This window comes from Temnothorax americanus, unplaced genomic scaffold (assembly GCF_048541705.1).
Source record: "Temnothorax americanus isolate GAGA-0224 unplaced genomic scaffold, ASM4854170v1 Scaffold154, whole genome shotgun sequence".
Lineage (NCBI taxonomy): Eukaryota > Metazoa > Arthropoda > Insecta > Hymenoptera > Formicidae > Temnothorax > Temnothorax americanus.
In genome coordinates, this window is record NW_027509291.1 from 160581 (window position 1) to 183151 (window position 22571).

General features: G+C 48.4%; 1 protein-coding gene across 1 annotated transcript; it reads right to left on the reverse strand.

Moving 5' to 3' along the window:
- Window positions 1-20293: 20293 nt before the first annotated feature.
- LOC143895355 (uncharacterized) lies at window positions 20294-22531 on the reverse strand. Its single transcript, XM_077402410.1, has 2 exons — window positions 20963-22531; window positions 20294-20853 (listed from the first exon to the last, which is right to left on the reverse strand). The coding sequence occupies exons 1-2, from the start codon at window positions 21088-21090 to the stop codon at window positions 20682-20684; spliced, it is 300 nt and encodes a 99-aa protein (XP_077258536.1). The 5' UTR covers window positions 21091-22531; the 3' UTR covers window positions 20294-20681.
- Between the last annotated feature and the right edge of the window lie 40 nt (window positions 22532-22571).

Genomic DNA, 22571 nt, shown 5'->3' on the forward strand with positions numbered 1-22571 from the left:
GCTAATACTTTTTACATAATATACAATATATTAAATTTATCAGCTATATTGCATTCTTCTATGTCTTTTAATATTTTAAAATCTACATTATTGATGTTCTCTGAACTCTTTTGCTCACCTTTAATTAATTCTTTCAAAGTTTTCCACATTTTTGTAGGATCACTCTTATTATTATCTATCATATTCTCATAATATTTTTTCTTTTTTGCCATAATAAGTTTAACTACTGCATTTTTTTCATTCTTGAAAAATTCCCAGTCCTGTTCTTTACCTGAGCTTATTGCTCTACTGTGAGCCTCATCCCTTCTATCTGCTGCCATTTTAATTTCATCTGAATACCACATTTTCCCTTCCCATATTTTCGGAATCTTAAACTTTTTCTTAGGTGCTACAGTATCCATTACACTTACTATACTATTAACAAATCTCTCCGCCCTTAGCCTTATACTTATATCTAGCCCTTGACCTTGCTCAGTTCTTTCTTCCATTATTCTAAGAAATTCATCTACATTAAATTTACTATAGTCCCTGCCTCTAAATTCTTTATATATATATATATATATATATATATATATATTGTCACGACTTTTTCACTCCCGGACCGCTCCGGGACGTGTGTCGGATCAAAAGGAGTAAGGAGAGCGGGATGACGGGCCTCTCCGACGATTCCCTCGCACCTCCGGCACTTCGCGAAACGAATTTACCGTTGGGCGCCAGACGCGTCAACGCGCGTCCGCGAAATCGCGAAAGAAAACCAACACGAGACGCAAAGCGAGACGTGCGGATGTGCGAGGAATCGGCTAGCTCGACCTAAGGGCTGGGGCGGGGGTGATGAAGGGCGGCGCGATCTTCGGCGGGGTGACACGCCATAAGGAAGGACACGACTCAAGCAATTAACAAAGAGAGAAATAACATTTATTCAGTCGGTCAGACAATCATATCATCAGCCGCGCGAGCGCCAGAAATGAAATAAAAGAATTAGTAATAGCGTGGACGCCAGAATAACGAAGCGCGGCGTGATCGTATAATAAACGCGCAGAAGGCGCTGAGAGATACAGTATGACAAAACTTACAATTAATATAGAGCCAACCGGGAACGCGAAATAATCACGGAATTCGAAAGTAAGATTTCGCAGGAAAGGTCGCGAAAGGGCGATACCTCCCGCTCGGAGCGCGTGAACGCAACACCGGGAGTCGTGCGAGAATTCTGTCGCCAATTATCTTAAGCCTAACGAAAGTATGAATCGGGGCGTAAGCCACGTCCCAACGTAATGAGGATCGAACGCAATACAATAACGCGAGATCAATTTCGGCGCGATCGCCAGGAGGCGCGAAATACTATAACAAACGCGAAAAGACAGACTTAATCTAACGCGAGAAATGACCCAAGGTAGCACCGGTCATTCGGGCGAAGACAATACTGTCCTCAGTAATTTCCGCACGCGAAAACGAGACGCCGGGACAATCGGCGTAACGCGAAATACTGGAAGAAACGCGAGGAACATGTGCGGGATTACCGCGAGCAATAATAACACGCGATCACACGACCGATTAACGCGACGGGTGTGCCGACGCCCGCGAAACGCCGCAAGAGCGATGTTTAGTAATTTGATACGCCGGGAATACGGAAGGCGCGAGGCCCAACCACGAGCGCGGACATTATGCGAAACGGACACGCCGTAACAGACCTCGCCACGAATCTATCGCGATCTCCAGAGGCTCGCAATCGCGTCTTTACTTCAATTCCGCGGCCACGATACCATCCCGAGGCCCTTCGCTCTCGCTGTCGATCGCCATTCGGTACGCGGTCTCAAGGGACCGCACGCGTCGCGATATTACAACGTTATCCCGGACGAGAGCGTGCACCGGAGGGCGGCGTCGTGGCGTTACATTTCGCGATTAATTACTGCGGGCAACCTCACCGGTGTGATGTCTCCTCGTAGGGCTCCTTGCCGTCACCTCGTATGGAGGATCGCCGCAACGCAACAGATTTTCCCGACTCGGGGCGGCTATCGCGTAGCTTCTAAGGAAAACGTTCGTACTCGCCGACGGACGACCAGAGAGTGTCTCGCTATATTCGCTCGATAACGGAATCGATGCGGCACCCCCTTCCGTAGGGGCGTGCCAACCAATCGAGAGCGAGCGTGCAAGCTCGCGCGATATTCTCACGCAGGATCGTCGTAAGGTGGATCCTTCGGGGGCGCGCAACGGTCCCTCGGCGGCGTAGCGACTTCTACAATTTGTCCCTGGGCAGCGGACTGGACTTTGTTCTGGCCGGTGTGCCTCCGATTTGACCTCGGGGCGGTGGCCAGCCACCCCGTGGGCCGGTATTGCGTGGAGGTAATTGCTGAGGCCGGGTTTTCCCCAGGCGCCTGGGGCCCCGCTATCGGCGGCCTTGTCCATCGCTGTCTCATTCGCCGCACGCCTGCCGCGTTGCTCTCGCCGCCCAGGATCCATGTAGCTCCCGCTTTCGCCACCCCTCCTCGGTCCTTGGTCCTCCCGGAACTCTCTCGTTATCGGTACTTCCTCGAAGATTCGCCGTGGTGTGGGTGAGGCGCCGTACGCATTACAATTACACATGAAAATAAGAAAATAATCAAAACGCGGAAACGATATCGATTTTTGGCCTCTGGAGATCTCGTCGTCGCCTCTCTGGCTCGTCCCTGGGCGCAAATTTCCGCGCCTTGTGACGGCGGCGGGGCGCTGCCACGAAGCGGCGGGCCGCAACGTCACAACACCCCACCCCAAGAGGAAGCATACCGGGTGCGGTTGCCCCGCTCAGCCACTCGCCCTCCGGGGTGAGCATAAGAGCGCTCCGCGATCGAGATCTCCAGCTCAGGCCTCGGCACAGTAGAACGAACACAAAATAAGACGGCATAACACAAAAAAAAAAAAAATACGAATAAACTAACAACTACTCTTAGTCTACGAAATTCCTTTGTCCCATCCCCACGCCCTGTCAGACCTCGGAACTCGGATTCGGGAGCAGTCATCCACCGCCTCGTCTTTCTCTTTCGGATTTATCGTCGCGATACAAGTCGGACCTTCCTACGATTGCCTACGACGGCGAACGCCTCGCGCTTGCTGTCGACCGCTTACTCAACTCTACCCAACGCCTCTTTAAACGGGAGGCTAACTCCCTTTTGGGGGCCGAGTACGCCGGCAGTACTCGGCTAAGTTTGGCTACATCGTCCTCGACGAGCGGCCCTAACGCGACACCAACGTAACCTGACGGGTCGACGGCATAGCGGGAGCGCGGCTTTATGCCTTATCGTGGCTTTATTACGTGGGGTCGGACCAACGCGGTACTACCGAGTAAAGGTGACGGGGGTTAACGGCGGGATCCCTTATGACCCGTAAATGAGCGAATAACCGGAGGGTTCGGGGGGGGGAGAAGTTAGGGTTCTATCGCACCACTTTGATTCCTTTACCCATTTATTCGCCTTGATAAAGGCGTTCGTACAAAAACAAAAGATCGTTTACACAATAGGGTACCTCCTTCTTACACGCATCACGGAGGGTAAAGAAAGGAGAAGGAGACCGTTGATTACGCGAGCTGGGCGCGGTAGCCCAGAAAGACAAAAAAAAACTATCCCATACTAAGGAGGAGAAAAGAAAACAAAACATTTCGTATTGGGCGGTAATCGGGGGCGTAGCTTAGCGGCGGAACGTCCCAGGGGGGGGGCCTCTCTTCCGGGGGGCCTCTTGGCCCCGGTCGTGGCCTTTGCCCTCTTTCCAGGGGCCCTCCATCCTCCAAGCCTCGCCGCATTCGGGGCAAGTCCGGACCGTGTAGCCCTTTTTGCCGCACCGGAAGCAGTGTCCCTGCCGCCTAGGCTCGGGACACTCGTAAGCGAAGTGGGTGGGTAACCCACAGTTCCAGCACGACTCCCTCTCCGCTGGTCGGTATCTCTCGCGTTCCTCTATCGGGGGAGTCTCCGGGCCCGGGTCCCGCGGGGTGGGTAGCCCCTCGGCGGTTTCGTATGCCTGAGGTCCCGACGTCGACGTTGAACGGACCCTTTTCCACTCGGGGGCCTGTCGCAGCCACCAGAGCATGTCTTCCTCGAAGGACTCGTCCTCGGTGTCGGAGATTCGGGCCGCTCGTCCGCGTCCGGCCTGGGTGCCCCTTTCCCAGGTGTCGGGGGCGACCTGTGTGGCTTCACCCCTAACCGCCACGGTGGCCTGAACGGACACCGTTCTCCGGGCAGGCCCATCCCGTCTCTCCCTGCCGTCCGCGCCGGCAGGTCGCCTAATTATCCGCGCCATGCGGTCGTTCAGCGCCCACCAGAACCCCGGTTGAGCCTCCTCCACCCTAAGCAGCCGGAGAACCCATCGGGACACGCGTGCGGCCAACTCGTCCCCCGCCCGCCGACCATCGATCCGTCGATTTAGTCGGTCGGGGTCCGTTCCCATGATTAGGGTTAGTGGGTTAGCTGCTACGCCAGGTTAGGGGTTAGCAATGCTCGCCACCTCGGTAGCCTACGAAACATACTCAAACGCAAGTCAGAATCTTCAACGAAGAGAAGGAATCAAGTGGGCGCGAAAGTCTATTCGTAGTATGGTTTTAAATCCTTAACGTGGATTTTTCCGATCGAATTACCTAATGAATCGGCAAGTTCGTATACTACCGGCGACAGAATTCTTAGCACGGTGAAGGGACCATGAAATTTGGTCGCTAATTTTGCAGACACGTGTTGAGCGGCGGACGATAAGACGTGCTGTCGCTTCAACACTCGGTCGCCTACGGCAAACCGACGGTCTCGCCTACGCAAATTATAATACCGAGTTTGTTTCATTCGCGCATTCTCCAAATTTTCGACAATCCAGGCCCGCAACTGGTGGATTTGTTCCATCCTCTCCCTCCAAATGGCGGGGTCGGAGTTCTCCACCTCGATCGCAGCGTCTGCTCGTTCGCGAAACAGATTAACAGGTTGTGGTTCCCTCCCGAAATTCAGAAACGCCGGAGTCGCTTGAAGCGAAGTGTGGTGTGCGGAATTATAAGCAAAACGAAATTCGTTAATGTTTCGGTCCCACTCGCGGTGGTCTCGACCCAAGAAAGCGGTAATCATCGTTTTGAGTACGCGATTAACTCGTTCGACGGGATTCGCCTGGGGGTGATAGGGCGGTACCGTCGTATGTTGAATTCCGTACCGTGTCGTTAACGCCTGTAATTCTCGGTTTAAAAATTCCGTGCCATTGTCGGTTAATAAGACGCGTGGTGCTCCCCAACGAAAAATAACGAGGTTTTCGATAGCTTCTCGGATATTCTTACCGGTCGCTTTACGTAGCGGACAACACTCAACCCATTTGGTGAACAAGTCCTGCATTACGAGAAGGTACGCGTGCCCCGAATTACTGGGCGGAAGCGGCCCCATAATATCGGCGGCGACAACCGTCCACGGAGCTTCGATCACTCGTTGGCCCATTAATCCCGCGGGAACATCCTGTTCTACTTTCGCTCGCTGGCACGTGTCGCACCGGCGCACGTACCGGGCGATCTCGTTGAACATCCGCGGCCAATAATACCTCGTCGCGACACGGCGATAAGTTTTCTCCACACCCAAGTGTCCGGCTTGAGGTGGATCATGGTTGGCGCGAATAATCTCATCGCGAGAGTCCCTTGGTACAACAAACTTCCATTGGTCGAGGTCATCTATGGTTTCGTTAATTACGGGATGGGGTCTACGAAAATATAACCGATCCCCCTCTATTTTCCATCCCGGAAATTTTTGCGGGTGCTTGAGAACCTCGTTAAATCTTTTCGCGTACCAGTCGTTCTCAACCACGGCGACAGCGCACAAGTCGTCATCTTGCTCGTAAATTCGCGAGAGTGCGTCCGGCACATAGTGCATCGCACCTTTCCTGTGCTCGATTCGGTAGTCGTATTCAAGCAACTCGAGAGCCCACCTCGCTAACCGTCCCGTCGGATTCTTTAAATTATGCAGCCACCGGAGGCTGCTATGGTCCGTTACGACGGTAAATCGGTAGCCCTCAAGGTAGGGCCTAAGCTTTCTAATCGCCCATATGACCGCGAGGCATTCCTGCTCGGTGGTCGAGTACTTTCTTTCCGCGTCGGACAAAGCCCTACTCGCGAAAGCTATTACGCGTTCGACCCCGTCTATTCTCTGAGTGAGTACCGCGCCCAAGCCGACGGAACTGGCGTCCGTTTGCAGCTCGAACGGGATGCTGAAGTCGGGACACGATAAGGTGGGTGGGGAAGTAAGACACCCTTTAATAGTCTCGAACGCGGCTTGCTGTTCCTCGCCCCACCCCCACGGCTGATTCTTTTTAAGAAGTCGCGTTAATGGTTCTAAGTGAGCAGCGCACTGCGGGATAAAACGGCGGTACCACGACGCCATACCAATAAATCGACGCAATTGCCGGAGGTTACGCGGCGCGGGATAATCCCTGATCGCGACTGTCTTATCGGGATCGACCTTTAGACCCTCGCGCTGCACCAAAAATCCGAGATACTTCACCTGCGAGCGGCAGAACTTACTCTTCTCGGGATTGATCGTCAAGCCCGCTTCGCGAATACGCTCGAAAACGCGTCCTAACCACTCGAGGTGTTCCTCGAACGTTTCGGTCGCCACCACGATATCATCTAGATACGCGAACGCATACGGATCCATCTCTGGTCCGATTAAGCGATCCAACAACCTCTGGAAAGTCGCAGGAGCCCCCGTTAAACCGAACGGCATCCGTTTAAAATGAAATAGGCCCTTTCCCGGCACCGCGAAAGCCGTGATTTCCCGGCTCTTTTGAGATAGCGGAATCTGAAAATAGGCTTGGCTTAAGTCAATGGTCGAAATGTACCGAGTTTTCCTTAATTTATCGAGGATCCCGTTCATGTACGGTAACGGGTACGCGTCCTTTTTCGAAACATCGTTCACTTTTCGGAAATCTAAGCAGAAACGATATGTCCCGTTAGGCTTTTTAATCATGACGACGGGGGTCGACCACTCGCTCTGCGACGGCTCGATTATACCGGCTTTCAGCAGGCGGTCTACTTCCTCATAAATGGCCTCTTTGATTTTCGGCGACACGGGATAACATCGTTGCCGAATAGGAGGGTGATCCCCGACCTCGATATGGTGTTCGGTTAACGTGGTGGCTCCGAGCTCTTCCAAATTGACCGTCGCTTTAGACGCTAAAAATTCTTGTAGACGCTTCTCTTGGTCCGGCGTTAATTCACTCAATCCGCAACAAACGAGGGGCGACGCTTCCGGTTTTCGCGCCCTCCCCCCTTTTTCCGCTAAGTCCGGTTCGAGATTTACGGCCTCTCCCTCGGCTGACGCTACGCGCACGCTCGCGAGCGAACTCGAAGAACCTTTCTCAAAACGGTAACGTCGCGAAGGATCCTCGTCAAAACTCCACGTACCGTCCGCGAACTTCACGCTTAGGCCAAAAGCCTCCAAAAAATCCATTCCCAATATGCACGGCAACGCCAGAGTTGGTAACGAACAAATCATCACATTCAAGGTTTTACCCTGAACGCGTATCGGGACCTTCACCTCCCCCCTCACTCTCGCATTCTGATCGGTCGCGGTAGTCACGCGCCTCCCGCCCGTCCTCTTAAACGAGAACCCGAGCTGCTTAATCAACGCGGTGACCTCCGGACCCGCCAACGTACAGCTAGAACCGGAATCTACGAGGGCGCGGACTTCGTGTCCCGCGATTTGCACGCGTAGGAAGTTGAGAGAAGCTGAGCCGCCTCTACCACCGAAAGCGCTATACGCGGCATCGCGATCTCCCACCGACGACGAATCCCTGGGGCCGGAGGGGTAAGGAGCCGGGTGGTCCCAATTCCGCGACTCCGCTACTCGTTTCCCGAACATTTCGGGCAAGTACGGGTGGTGACCTCGGCCTTCCCGCACCGGTAGCAATGTCTCCGCGGCGGAGCTTTACAATCGCGCGAAAAGTGTCCGGTCTGGTCGCAATTCCAGCACGTGGCGATGGGGTTCACGCTCGCGGAAGCCGGCGAATTACCCGACCCGCCCGTCGCAGGCGCGGCCGCCACGACCGAAGTATTCGCTTTCGGCCCGTTGGCCTTACCCTTCCTTGCACCTGTCCCGGTGTCGCTCGATTTCGCAGTGGACACGCCAAGCGCGGCCACGGAGTCGCGTTGGTCCCCCCCCCCCGAATTGCGGTTGGCGCCCTTGGGCGCGCGGTACGCCAGATCCGGGAAGAAGGAGCGTTCCGGCGTGGGAGGAGCGCGATAGTTCTGTGCGGCGCGGCTGCTAGCCTCCGCCCGAGCGGCCCATCGTTCGAGCGCGTCCATATCGTGAACCGAATCCCTAGGTATCTGGGTTTGTAGGCGGGGACGCAGGTGTCGGTGAGCGTAGCCGACCTTTTCCTCCTCACTCCACGGCGGCGATAACCGATCAAAAAGCGTATTTAAACACGTTAGGTAGTCCGTCGCGGTTTCGTGTTCCCCCTGCGTCCGTCGCATTATCTCGTCGCGAAGGGCGAACTGAAAATCCGGGTCCCCAAAACGTGTACGCCACGCGGTTTTAAACGCGGCCCATGTCGTTAGGCGTTCCCTCTTCCCGCGAAACCAATACAGCGCGATGCCCGATAAAAAGAACGGAAGACACCGCAAAATGTCCTCGTCCGCAACGGGAATCAATTCGCGGCCCTCCTCGATACGCAACAGAAAAGTCTCGGCATCCTCTCCGCGCGCGCCTGTGAACTTCAGATCCCATTTTCGCATGATATTATAAATGGCTGTCGCGGAGTTACCGTCGGGATCGTGCAAGGCCCTAGGCGTATGACTCCGCGAAACGTCGGAGTGATCACGATGCGCTCGCGCACCCACCGTAGCGGACGGACTATCGGGGCGAACGATTTCTACCGGGACACCGAGATATTCGGTATGGACCGGGAGGTTTGCTTCGGTCCCCGCCGTCTGATTTAACTCCAGGCTCGTCGAGCGGTTTATGTCGACTTCGGCCACGCGGCTCGACTCTCGACGCGTGACCGTCACCAAACGCAACAAACGAAGGGTCAGCTCGGGATCGGATCCTTCGATAGGTAGCTCGCGTCGACTCAACTCGGCGATTCGTTCTTCGCGCGAAGCGTGGATAATCCACTCGTCGGTGAGCTCGATTGGATCCATCTCGTCTATTCGAACTTTTATTATTAAATAGAGAACCTAATTTTCGCGAGAGCTAACGGAGCACCACTGTATCGCGGAAAGAGAATAATAGTACGCGAGCACTAATATACGGTCAACAATACACACGAAGGAATGTGAAAGTCTCTATTCAGCGCGAAACCTACGGAAGGCTACCGTATTCTCAAAAGAAAATAATAATACGCGAACACTAACACTCGCGAATGGAATGCGAAGGTAACGCGAGATAGGCAAATAGTTTTTCAGGCGCGACAGCTCGCTGAACGTAAACACCGAATTCCAAAGCGCTACGCCGTATCGAATAATATCGCGAAATCACCGATCAACCCACCCGAACACGGTTATTCGAATAATCATCGAAATAATATTTCCCATTAAGCTGAAAGAAAGAGGTTAACACAGATAATATAGCATATAATATAGCGTCAATAATAATTCATACCAACAAAAGGATAGGATCATTTATTTATTTCAACAGAACACAAAAAAAATCAATAAGGAATCCGCGAGATTCTTGTCACCCGCACGAAAATATCGTAGCGCTATCGCAAGCCCTTTACGTGCCTTTCGGCGATCTTTCGGCGGCCCCACGTTGGGCGCCAAATTTTGTCACGACTTTTTCACTCACGGACCGCTCCGGGACGTGTGTCGGATCAAAAGGAGTAAGGAGAGCGGGATGACGGGCCTCTCCGACGATTCCCTCGCACCTTCGGCACTTCGCGAAACGAATTTACCGTTGGGCGCCAGACGCGTCAACGCGCGTCCGCGAAATCGCGAAAGAAAACCAACACGAGACGCAAAGCGAGACGTGCGGATGTGCGAGGAATCGGCTAGCTCGACCTAAGGGCTGGGGCGGGGGTGATGAAGGGCGGCGCGATCTTCGGCGGGGTGACACGCCATAAGGAAGGACACGACTCAAGCAATTAACAAAGAGAGAAATAACATTTATTCAGTCGGTCAGACAATCATATCATCAGCCGCGCGAGCGCCAGAAATGAAATAAAAGAATTAGTAATAGCGTGGACGCCAGAATAACGAAGCGCGGCGTGATCGTATAATAAACGCGCAGAAGGCGCTGAGAGATACAGTATGACAAAACTTACAATTAATATAGAACCAACCGGGAACGCGAAATAATCACGGAATTCGAAAGTAAGATTTCGCAGGAAAGGTCGCGAAAGGGCGATACCTCCCGCTCGGAGCGCGTGAACGCAACACCGGGAGTCGTGCGAGAATTCTGTCGCCAATTATCTTAAGCCTAACGAAAGTATGAATCGGGGCGTAAGCCACGTCCCAACGTAATGAGGATCGAACGCAATACAATAACGCGAGATCAATTTCGGCGCGATCGCCAGGAGGCGCGAAATACTATAACAAACGCGAAAAGACAGACTTAATCTAACGCGAGAAATGACCCAAGGTAGCACCGGTCATTCGGGCGAAGACAATACTGTCCTCAGTAATTTCCGCACGCGAAAACGAGACGCCGGGACAATCGGCGTAACGCGAAATACTGAAAGAAACGCGAGGAACATGTGCGGGATTACCGCGAGCAATAATAACACGCGATCACACGACCGATTAACGCGACGGGTGTGCCGACGCCCGCGAAACGCCGCAAGAGCGATGTTTAGTAATTTGATACGCCGGGAATACGGAAGGCGCGAGGCCCAACCACGAGCGCGGACATTATGCGAAACGGACACGCCGTAACAGACCTCGCCACGAATCTATCGCGATCTCCAGAGGCTCGCAATCGCGTCTTTACTTCAATTCCGCGGCCACGATACCATCCCGAGGCCCTTCGCTCTCGCTGTCGATCGCCATTCGGTACGCGGTCTCAAGGGACCGCACGCGTCGCGATATTACAACGTTATCCCGGACGAGAGCGTGCACCGGAGGGCGGCGTCGTGGCGTTACATTTCGCGATTAATTACTGCGGGCAACCTCACCGGTGTGATGTCTCCTCGTAGGGCTCCTTGCCGTCACCTCGTATGGAGGATCGCCGCAACGCAACAGATTTTCCCGACTCGGGGCGGCTATCGCGTAGCTTCTAAGGAAAACGTTCGTACTCGCCGACGGACGACCAGAGAGTGTCTCGCTATATTCGCTCGATAACGGAATCGATGCGGCACCCCCTTCCGTAGGGGCGTGCCAACCAATCGAGAGCGAGCGTGCAAGCTCGCGCGATATTCTCACGCAGGATCGTCGTAAGGTGGATCCTTCGGGGGCGCGCAACGGTCCCTCGGCGGCGTAGCGACTTCTACAATTTGTCCCTGGGCAGCGGACTGGACTTTGTTCTGGCCGGTGTGCCTCCGATTTGACCTCGGGGCGGTGGCCAGCCACCCCGTGGGCCGGTATTGCGTGGAGGTAATTGCTGAGGCCGGGTTTTCCCCAGGCGCCTGGGGCCCCGCTATCGGCGGCCTTGTCCATCGCTGTCTCATTCGCCGCACGCCTGCCGCGTTGCTCTCGCCGCCCGGGATCCATGTAGCTCCCGCTTTCGCCACCCCTCCTCGGTCCTTGGTCCTCCCGGAACTCTCTCGTTATCGGTACTTCCTCGAAGATTCGCCGTGGTGTGGGTGAGGCGCCGTACGCATTACAATTACACATGAAAATAAGAAAATAATCAAAACGCGGAAACGATATCGATTTTTGGCCTCTGGAGATCTCGTCGTCGCCTCTCTGGCTCGTCCCTGGGCGCAAATTTCCGCGCCTTGTGACGGCGGCGGGGCGCTGCCACGAAGCGGCGGGCCGCAACGTCACAATATATATATATATATATATATAACTAAAGGCTCTAGATAGAGTTACGCTCAAGCGAGAAAAGATAGTCGTATAACTTACCCTTAAAAACGGCGACAGACGTTACTGAAACAACATCATAAGGAAGCGAGTTCCAAAAGTAGATGCCCGCGAGATGAAAGGACCTGCGATAGGTTTCAGTTCTGTGATATGGAACATGAAAAAAGTGCGGTAGCGCCAGTCGTGACGATCGCCTGACTGAGGGGTCATGATCAACGAAGATTTCAGAAAGGTAACTAGGAGATAAGTCATGGAACACCTTAAACATTTCGATACCAAAAAAATAAAGACGGCGGTATTTGACCGATAACCACCCCAATCGATGCCGGTAAGATGTGATGCGTTCGTCACGCCTTAAATTAAAAGAGAGATTGATTGATTGATTGATACGTTTAATTATGCCCGAGCAATGGCTAAGGGGCAAAAAAGACAACAATGTCTGATTACAACAGCATATGCTCACTCTCAGACAAAGTAATATAATACTAAAACAAACTTATAGCTAACGCAACTTAGGGACTAGCGCAACTTAAAACCTAATAGGGTAACGCAATATAATACAAAAATAGGGAGTGCACAGAACAATGAAGAAAAAAGAAGAAAGAACACAAGACTTATACGTCCGATTCAGATGAAAGCAAGAACATGCGAAGTAGGCTTTTAAGCGATGCAAAAGACGATGCTGAGGTAACTGAGTTAGGAAGAGAATGCCAGAAGTAAATGGAGAAAAGCTGGAAAGAGGATCTATAGGCGACTGTTCTATGAGCGGGAATATGAAAAGTTTGAGTAGAAGATGAAGCAAGCCGGTCAGACTTCCTAAGAGTAGGATCAGGCGGAGTAAAAAGTTCACGCAGGTATGATGGTGAGCTCAAGTGCAGGATACGATAAATCTGGCATCCAAGAAAGTAGTACCGTCTATTCTCAACGGAAAGCCAATTCAACCTACGTCGATATGGAGTAATGTGTTCATCTCGCTTAAGGTCGTAAATAAACCGAATACAACAATTGACAAGTCTCTGCAACTTGGTGTTCAGTTCCTTGGTCAGACCATGGTATACAAGGCAACAGTAGTCAATATGCGGTATGATCAAGGCTGTTACGAGCTTGATCCTGAGATTGGTGGAAAGAGAGTTTTTATTGTATTTCAGATTGTATAAAGCATGATGGACTCTCTGCGAAACCAACGAGATATGATTCGTCCAGGATAAATTGGACGTGAGGATGACACCTAAGTTCCGTACCTCACTCACATAAGGTAAAGGCGTGTTGTTTACGACAATAGGCGGTGTACTGATAAGATCGATGCCGTTTACATACGCTTGACTGCCAAATATGATGACCTTTGATTTTGCAGGATTGAGTTTGAGACCGTTGGAATTGGCATAGTTAAAAATGGCGTTGGCATCTCTCGAAATTAGTTCCAAGGCATGTAAAATGTTGGCAGGTGAGCATGAAAGATAAATTTGAATGTCGTCAGCAAATATCATGTGAAGCACATAACGCAAAATTTTACATATGTCATTGATGAATAATATAAACAAGAGAGGGCCAAGTACGGAACCTTGCGGAACTCCAGATGAGGTAAATACCCAATTAGAGAGGTTCCCAGCATCGTCAATAACCGCTTGAGAACTGCCAGTTAAATACGAGAATATCCAGTTTAGGACTGCAACAGAAAAGCCAATTTCTTTAAGCTTGATAAGTAGCAGTAAGTGGGGAACAATGTCAAACGCCTTGCTGAAATCAAAGAGAATCATAATAGTGATTAAACCTTCATCAATTCCCTGCTTGATGTCGTTGCAAACACGTAGAAGAGCTGACTGAGTATTATAACTAGAGCGATACGCAGACTGTCTGGGATTAAGGGTGTCATGCTCGTGTAAATAGTCAAGTATTTGTGCAGCCACAATCTTGTCGAATACTTTAGACAGTTCTGGCAAGTTAGCAATCGGTCTAGTGTCAGACGGAGAAAGAGGTGTTCGAATTTTTGAGAGCGGACGAATATAAGCTCTCTTCCACTCAGACGGAAACACAGAAGAATGTAGAGATCGATTCAGCAAAGACGTCAAACATGACGAGATAATTGGCCAAGCAATACGCAAAACATACAAAGGAATACCGTCGGCCCCAGATGCATATGAATGAAAAGGCTTCTCAGAAATAGCCTCAAAAACAGAGCGAGGTGAGACAGAAGAGAAAACGAATTCAGGCCTATTAACAGGAGGGCCTACTAGAGCAATGGCCGAGATATAATCAGACTACATGCAAGGAGACTGGGCATTAGAAACCGAAGCATAGTATAGGTTAAGCTGATTAGACGTAAAAAAATGTAACGGAGAAATAAGAGTCGATTTCGCAAGTCCCAGTCGAGCCAATTCCCGCCATAATTTAGCCGGATCAGTAATATTGATGAGTGAGTTGTAATGAAAATCACTCTTAGCACGCTTGATATCCGCATTCAGCTGGTTACGGAAAAGTCTGTAGGTCGCGTAGCCCAATAGAGAGCGGGAACGTTTAGCCTGTTTGTATAACTGATTGCGGACACGCATACGAGCCACCAATTCCGACGTAAGCCATCGTGCTGGAGGCCTTCTGACCACGAATGCCCTCATGGGAGCAAACACATCAAGAGTCTGCAACAAATTGCGAGACAGCACGTTGCAGAAACTGTCAACATTGGTGTCAGACAGCTCGCCAGTCTCAGCCTGAGCCACATCAGCAATAGATCTAAGATGTTCAACAAATTCAGAAGCATCAATGTCTTTGAAGTTTCGTCGAGACATGGAGCGTTGAGATACAAGACTAACATTAATTGATAAAGACAATTCCAAAATATCGTGACCAGCAATGAACGGGCACGAAGATTTCGTGAATGATGAAACTTTGTCTGCATCATCCTCAGCCAAAACATCGAGCCATGAATCTGAGGTAGCCGTATGATAGGTAGGTTCAGAGTTGATAATATGCAAAGATAGACTAGACATAAGCGCACGCAGATAATTCGCTTCATAGCAATCAGAGGATAAATCACAATTTAGGTCTCCCCCTATGACTATATTTTTGTAAAGATGTGAGAATCCAGCTAGAGACTCAACAAAGTCATGCAAGAAGAGGCCTTTAGGTCTTCTGTAGATGGACGCGAATAATACTGATTGACCATCTGGGAAACGTAATTCGATAAGCATGTACTCAGGTGAATTAATATGAAGATTGCTAGAGGTAGCTAGAATTTTGACTTGAAGTGACTTGTTAACATAACATGCTACCCCCCCGCCCATCCGTCCCACTCTGTCATGCCGCAACAAAAAATAATTATCTAAGGCAACCAAATTGTCGGAGATATCTGCATGAAGCCAAGTTTCAGATACGGAAATAACATGGTAAGATTTGGTCATAAGGTGTAGTCGGATGAATTCAATATGACCACGCAAAGAATTCGCATTAAATTGAGCTACTAGAAATTCAGTTGACTTAGAAACAGGGCGACAATGCATAACGGAAGACGATGAGCGATTAGCATGGGTGAGTCAAACAAGCTTATCAAGATCTGCGTGGGAATCAATCCGAATAACAGGCTTGCCATCGGAATGTCTAACATGAATGCGACCCCCCTTTACCCATACATAACGATATGACCGCTCCTTAGCAACGCGTTTAGTTTGTTGCAGCAATTCGTAGCTGTCCTTAGAGAGCATCTCATTAATATATACAAAACTTTTTGAGTTGTTACCACAAATCTCACCCTGCTTGATTGTGCCTTTGGTTCGCTTTTTCGAGATAATCAGATCGCGAACAGTACTAGAGGTTACAGTAACGATTAGTGAGTTACCAGTTGCGGCATTAGTTTGAGAAGACGAAGAACCAGGGGGAGACTTGCGAACGGCTCTCACATTAAGAACATGAGGTGAGATGCTAGAAGCGTCAAGCACCGCGAGCATATTCAGAGCAGCTACCGACGGAGCAACAGAGAGCGGTTCCGGCAGCCCAGACACGATGATCTCGTTATCGTTGCAATCCTGCCGACCCAAGTGAGTCGCTTTTAAATCCTGTAGTTCCCTCTTAAGAGCCGCGTTCTCTAGCTCCAACGACGAAATGCGCTGAGTATTACTAGCTACGGTTTCGGATAAGCTATTAATCTGATCGAGCTTACTATTAATTACATCGTTTGTACGTTGCTGACTCTCAATGAAGGCTGAAATTCTAAGATCGGACCTTGTAATGTCGTCATTGATTCTCTGCTGATTGTCGATGAACGCAGTGATCTTAGAGTCAGACTGCTTCATCTGCTCGATCAGACTTAACAAAAGCTCATTTGTCGCAGGCAATGGGGGTGATGAGGTCGACTGAGTACGCGAGTCAGTTAAAGAGGCCATGTTATCAAACTCAAAAGAAAGTGCGGTATTATCAGTTGTTGGTGTAAGAGGGGGTAAAGCCAATGACGATAAAAGAGATACGCAACACGATTCAGCGTACCTTGACACTGAATACGCCCTGATACACCCAGGATGAAACACCCTACTGCACCCGCTGCACTCAATCGACCTGTTCGCAATTGATTTCTTACACTTGCAACACGTAGGCTGCATGTGTGCTAAGCTTAACTGACCCCAACACGAAAACACACGCAAAAACCATATATACACGCACTATATATACATAAAGTTCATCAAGATGCAAGCAACGCCGCAAGAGTCAATCAGATAAGAGCCCGGATGAGCGTGTGCAGACACTCCGCGTACACATTGCCGACCTGACAGTAATGTCAACACTCGAGATCGATCAATCGCACGCAGGTCAGCCAATCAGATCACAGCAACACTTTGCCGACTTGACAGTAATATCAACGCTCGAGATCGATCAATCGCACGCAGGTCAGCCAATCAGATCACAGCAACACCGCGCAGGTCAGCCAACAGGATGATCGAACTCACGTAGATCGCTAAAAGTACCACTCCAACGGCATGCACACTTCGGAAATAAAGTGTAGAAAGAGCAGGTCAGATAGTCAGCACATGCGCAACAGGGGTCGACGTCCTTCAAGAATAATTCTCAGAATTTAGGTTACAATCATGAGAAATATTCGTCACTCAAATGCCAATAATCAGGCAATAGCAGAGAGGAGATATGAATAGCTCGTAACAAGCAGCAAAAAAACATGCTCACACCTGTAACAAAGGAGCCCAAAGGCAGCTTACGGCAGAGATATGTCGATTCAAAGCAGGAGCAACACAGCAGACATGCACGCTGTACTCACCAGAGAGAGAGAGAGAGAGAGAGAGAGAGAGAGAGAGAGAGAGAGAGAGAGAGAAGTAAGATGCGGAAATCTATTGGCGTTAAATATAAATATACGCTATCATCTATTTGCGTGTCTTATTTCATATGTCCTCCGGGGCAAAGCCCGGGTAACCAGCTAGTTATAAATACAACGGAAGAGGAAAAAAAAGTTTATTTTGCTACTGGCCTTTTTATTGGAAACAATTTTGACATTCATTCAATGTGCGGGTTTGTTGAAAGCTTTTCCGCTAATTTCATGTGTCGATTTTGTAAAACATCCAAATTTTTTACTGAAACGCAATGCATTAAAGATCCAATTCTATTAAAAAACTCAGAGAGCTACTACAATGACTTAGCCTTAGAAAATTTACGGTTGACCGAGATCAAAGAGGAATTATTGGTAATTATGCATATTAAGGGTGCGTTCGGGGAGCTCGCTACCGCGCTACCAACGCTAAAGCTATTAACTCCGTTCATGGAGCCATGATAGCGCTAGCGAATGCGAGTTTCATGAACAGCAGTAGCGTACTAGCGTAGCGTTTCGTAGACCCCTGCGCCGCCAAATTTAAAAAACTGAGTTGATAGATGCTGTGTTGTATCAATTACTTCTTTAATATTTTCAGAAGAGAAGTTGAGAGTAATATGTGTGTAAATAAATACAATTCATTCGTAGTAAAACAACTTAAAGAAACTATTTTACAAAATATAAAAAAGCGATTTTAAATTCATGAAACTCATGTTTGCTGAGCATTTCTGGATCTGACAGTCAAAGCGTAAGAGGTGTTGCTGAATATCTTGCAGACAAGCAGCAATCTCCTAAGGATTTTTTAATATATATGATCCACAAAATGGTTCCCTTGAATATTAAAAATAAGCAGGTTAGATTATTTTTATATTTTATTTATTAACATTAAGTGACGTTTTAGATTAGATCATATTTTAACAAATATTTTTGTTCTAGTAAAACTTATTGTCCAATTGAATGACATTGTTTTTATATATATATAAAATGAGAAATATAATTAAATATATTTTTTTAATAATATATCTATATTTGGCTCCATTTGTTTATATGCTATATAAAATTAATTAATACTTTTAATACAATAAAAAAATTAGTGTATATGAATTTTGTCTACTAATTAAGCTATATATAACTTTTATTGCAGTTTTTATAAACTACATATCTAACAATAAGCAATACCTAGTCTAGGTAATTTACAGTATCTAGATTTACAAAATCTAGGCTTAATATTGTAATTAAACCTAGTATATTGTGACGTCCGTCGATACATTTCCCTTTTTTTTTCTCTCTTTTTTGGACGCCCATGCGTTAATTCTCTCGTGTAGCGTGCGTCTTAGTGTTAGTTGCCTCATTGTACACCTTAGTTATTAAGAGTATTATTAATAATCGCTTGTCCTATTTCGCGGAGATACTAGACCGGTAATAGGGAGAACGTGACTTCGGTCGGCAATGTTTTAATTCATTAGAACGGAATGATAACGGACATAACTCCCGTATCGTTCGGCGGCCCTACCGCGCGGCGAGCGTTATCGGACCGCCTGTTATCTTGCCTATTCGCCCACCGAACGCGTTCGTTTCCTAGTATTGTTACTTATTGTTGCACTACGCGCTTGCAAAGGCGCGCGCGTACTCTCACAGTTTGTTATCTTATGTTTTGCTTTCGCTACGTAGCTGTAGATTGATCAATCCTTATTAGCTTAGATTAACGGGCGTAATTCCGAGCCAGCCGCCTCACGACAATACAGCCATGAAGTAAAGAAGCTACCACACGTATACGACGCCATCGCAGTTCAAGTTTCGGCACGCGCATTGCATGTACCCCTCGAATAAGTTTCGTTAACTTCTTATTATTTTCATTCATAACCGGTGTAACGGTAACGATGGCTTCCTGTACGTATGACGGCATAATAGACCACCACACACACCCGACAACACACACACGATTATCACCCCGTCTCAGGGATAATTGTAATAAACAATTACACTGACCGGTTATATAAGCTGGGTGCAGCTCGCGATCCGCGTAGATACAACTTAAAGAAATAATAGCTAATAACTTTTTATAACGGCTTGGCAATAGATTAGTAGTTAAACTAGGCGGGTTCCAATCCGCGAGCTTCGAGGGGGGGTGAGGGAGGGGGGTATCGGATTACGCGGGGGGTGAGGGGGTGAGGGAGGGGGGTATCGGGATTCCCCGGGGGGTGAGGGGGAAGAGGGGTATCGGATTACACAGGGGTATTAGGTTACATGGTGATAACGCGGGGGTGAGGGGTGGGGGGAGGGGGCGGGGTATCAGGTTACACAAGGATATCGGATTCCGCGGGGGGTGAGGGGTGGGGGGAGGGGCGGGGTATCGGGTTACACAAGAATATCGGGTTACACAAAAATATCGGATTTTTCGCGGGGTGGGAGAAAGGGGGGAGTTGACCTTGACATACCAACGGGATGACTCACCGGGATGACTCACCGGGATGAGTCACCGGGATGACTCACCCGCGCCGCTGGTCCGCGCCGCTGGTCCGCGCGGGGAGAGGGGGTCCGCGTTCGCGTTCGCGGTCGCGCCGCGGGTCCGCGTGGGGGTTCGCGGAAGTCCGCGGGGGCCGCGTGGAGGTCCGCGGTTGCGCCGCGGGGTCCATCGGGTCGCGGGGGGGGGCCTCGTTCGCAACGACGCCGCTAGGCGGCGTACAATGGGTAAGACTAACTCGATAGCGCACTGCGTAGGAGCGTGTATTTTTGTCGATGACGCATCGAACCTGTTGGAACATGTTCGTCGTAAACAACATTTTTCTAGGAAAAAAGGGGGTGTTATCTCGTAGACTAAACAATTTCGCGCTTTTTTTTACGACGCAGTACGTAAAAAAACAAAGGAAGAAATGACGTCATCGGGACGATGATGGACCCGATAACGCATCGAACCTGTCGGGACACGTTCGTCGTAAACAACATTTGATAAAATATAGGTAGGGATGGACATGCACGCAAAGAAATTACATCGTTCATTTAGTTGTAAAAAAGCATGTTTATTTAACTCTTTTTTTTACATAATATTTATATTACATACTAAAAAACTAAAGCTGCGAGCTCACAATCGACGATCTGATTCATATTGAACGCATCGCTAGCGTATATTACATTCGACGCTTCCTTGGGATCCTTCACAGTGGACGCGATATCGGAGAACTGCGCAAACTTTGCATCGACCGTCGCAAGTATTCTGATCAAACGATCGAATCTCGCATCGATGCACCGATCGAGATCAAACATACGATGCATCGTCGATTCGGTCATTCTCAAGCATACGTTTGCAGATTCGAGACGTATGAGTTTGATGTTATTAACTGTACATACTCTCATCGTTAGCGGTCCAACGTTTATAAAACTATAAATATCTTTGAAGTCATTGCGAAAGAAATTCTGAATATTTTGCCGTTGCTCGTATAGTGCCTTCTACGTTTCGAGAGACAACAGCAGTTCCTTTCCTCGGCGAGGATCTCCAACGGCGATCTCCACGTAGCTCGGTGGACCCACGTTGATACCAATTTCGAGGAATTTGTATTCCATAGCTGTCAGCGCGTATCGTCTGCTGAGTATACGAACCGCGCGACGATCCAACAAAATGCTGTATAAAATAAATGAAATTAGTTTTATTTATAGTAAGTATTATAATTTGCTAAGATATAAAAACTGGGGTAGGCTTTATATGTTTTTTTATCCTAAACGAAACTTACCTATTACATTTCTTCTCATACGTTTGAGTTTCAACGTCGTGAATCGGCACGTAATAATTCATGGTATTCATGCGTTTTGCACCGTTGTTGCTGCTGCTGCTGCTATTGCATCCTTCAAAGGAGAACATTTTCGCTCTCTAGACTCTGAGAAGTTGACCGTCAGTACAAACGATCGCGACAAGACTGATCATATAAAATTAATCGAGTATACGCGACAATTCCCAAAGTAATGATGTGGTGGGGGAAAGGGAGAGGGGGAAATAATGTTTATAGAACTGCGCAGTGGATTTTTTTTAGGAGAGGGGGAAGTAAAGCCTACTCTAACGATGATGATTGGAGAGGGGAAGGGGAGTAAGAAATAAAACATTATAAAAAGTTATATATAATTTATTTATTAAAAAAAGATCGCAAATCCTTATGGCGTCGCGCGCGACCACCAGTTAAATAGTTTTATTACATTTTGTAACGCGCAATTCTTTTTATGTTTTCCGCATCGCATGGTATTGGTGTCATCTAGTTTATTCAAAGATTCGATACCTTCGTAATGCGCATCCAGAGTCTCGACGATTAGGTTTTTTCGCGCATAATTCTCCAGCAGATCGACCAGCCATTCTCGTTTTTGGCATCCTTTGACATACACAAGAGTCGGCATCTCGTCGTCATCGTCTTCTTTGTCTTCTTTTTAATAATAATAAACTTTATTAACGGGTAATAAACCCTTTAGCGTACAAAGAGAAAAGAAAAAACAAGAACAATAAGATAAAATAAAAATTTTACAACATAATATGGAGAAATTCAGGTTACAAGAGTAGACGAGAAAGTTTTTGTTTAAAAGTTGATACAGAGCCACCAAAAAAGTCAACCCTATTGGAGAAATTACTTGCAGATATTATTAGCCTATTTACACACGAATTTGCGCTATACAAAGTACGGTGATACTCGATGTGGAAGATGGAGTACTGTCTTAATTCTCTATTCGGGATGTTGAAATAGATACGTTCCAACAAAACCGGACAATCAATAGAGTGATTAAGAAGCTTAAAAATAAATGTAAGATCAAAGGTTAGTCTCCTATTTTCTAACGATAGCAGATTTAATCTATCTAATATAGTGCAGTATTCATGGCAAGTAATTGACATGGGATTACCTAGCCGATAAGCGGCCATACGCAGGAATTTGTGCTGCACACGTTCAATCAATAGCTGATGACATTCAAAATACGGAGACCAAACTATGGAACAGTACTCCAACTTGGGGCGAACTAACGTACAGTATAATAATTTTAAAGTGGTTATATTCTTAAAAAATCTACCCCATCGGAGGATGAATCCAAGCGTTCTATAAGCAGATGAAACTATTGATTGTATATGTGCATTAAATGATAAGTCCGCACTGAACAAGACCCCGAGATCTCGGGCTTCGCGCACTGCTGAGAGAGGTAAACCATCAAGAGTATATTTATATAAATATGAGTTACGTCTACGAGAAAAGTGAATAACAAAACATTTAGAGACGTTAAGCCGAAGACAGTTCCTCCTACACCAGGCCTCAAGTTCAAATAAGTCATGTTGTAATAAAAGCGCATCAGCAGGTCCATTAATCCGGCGGT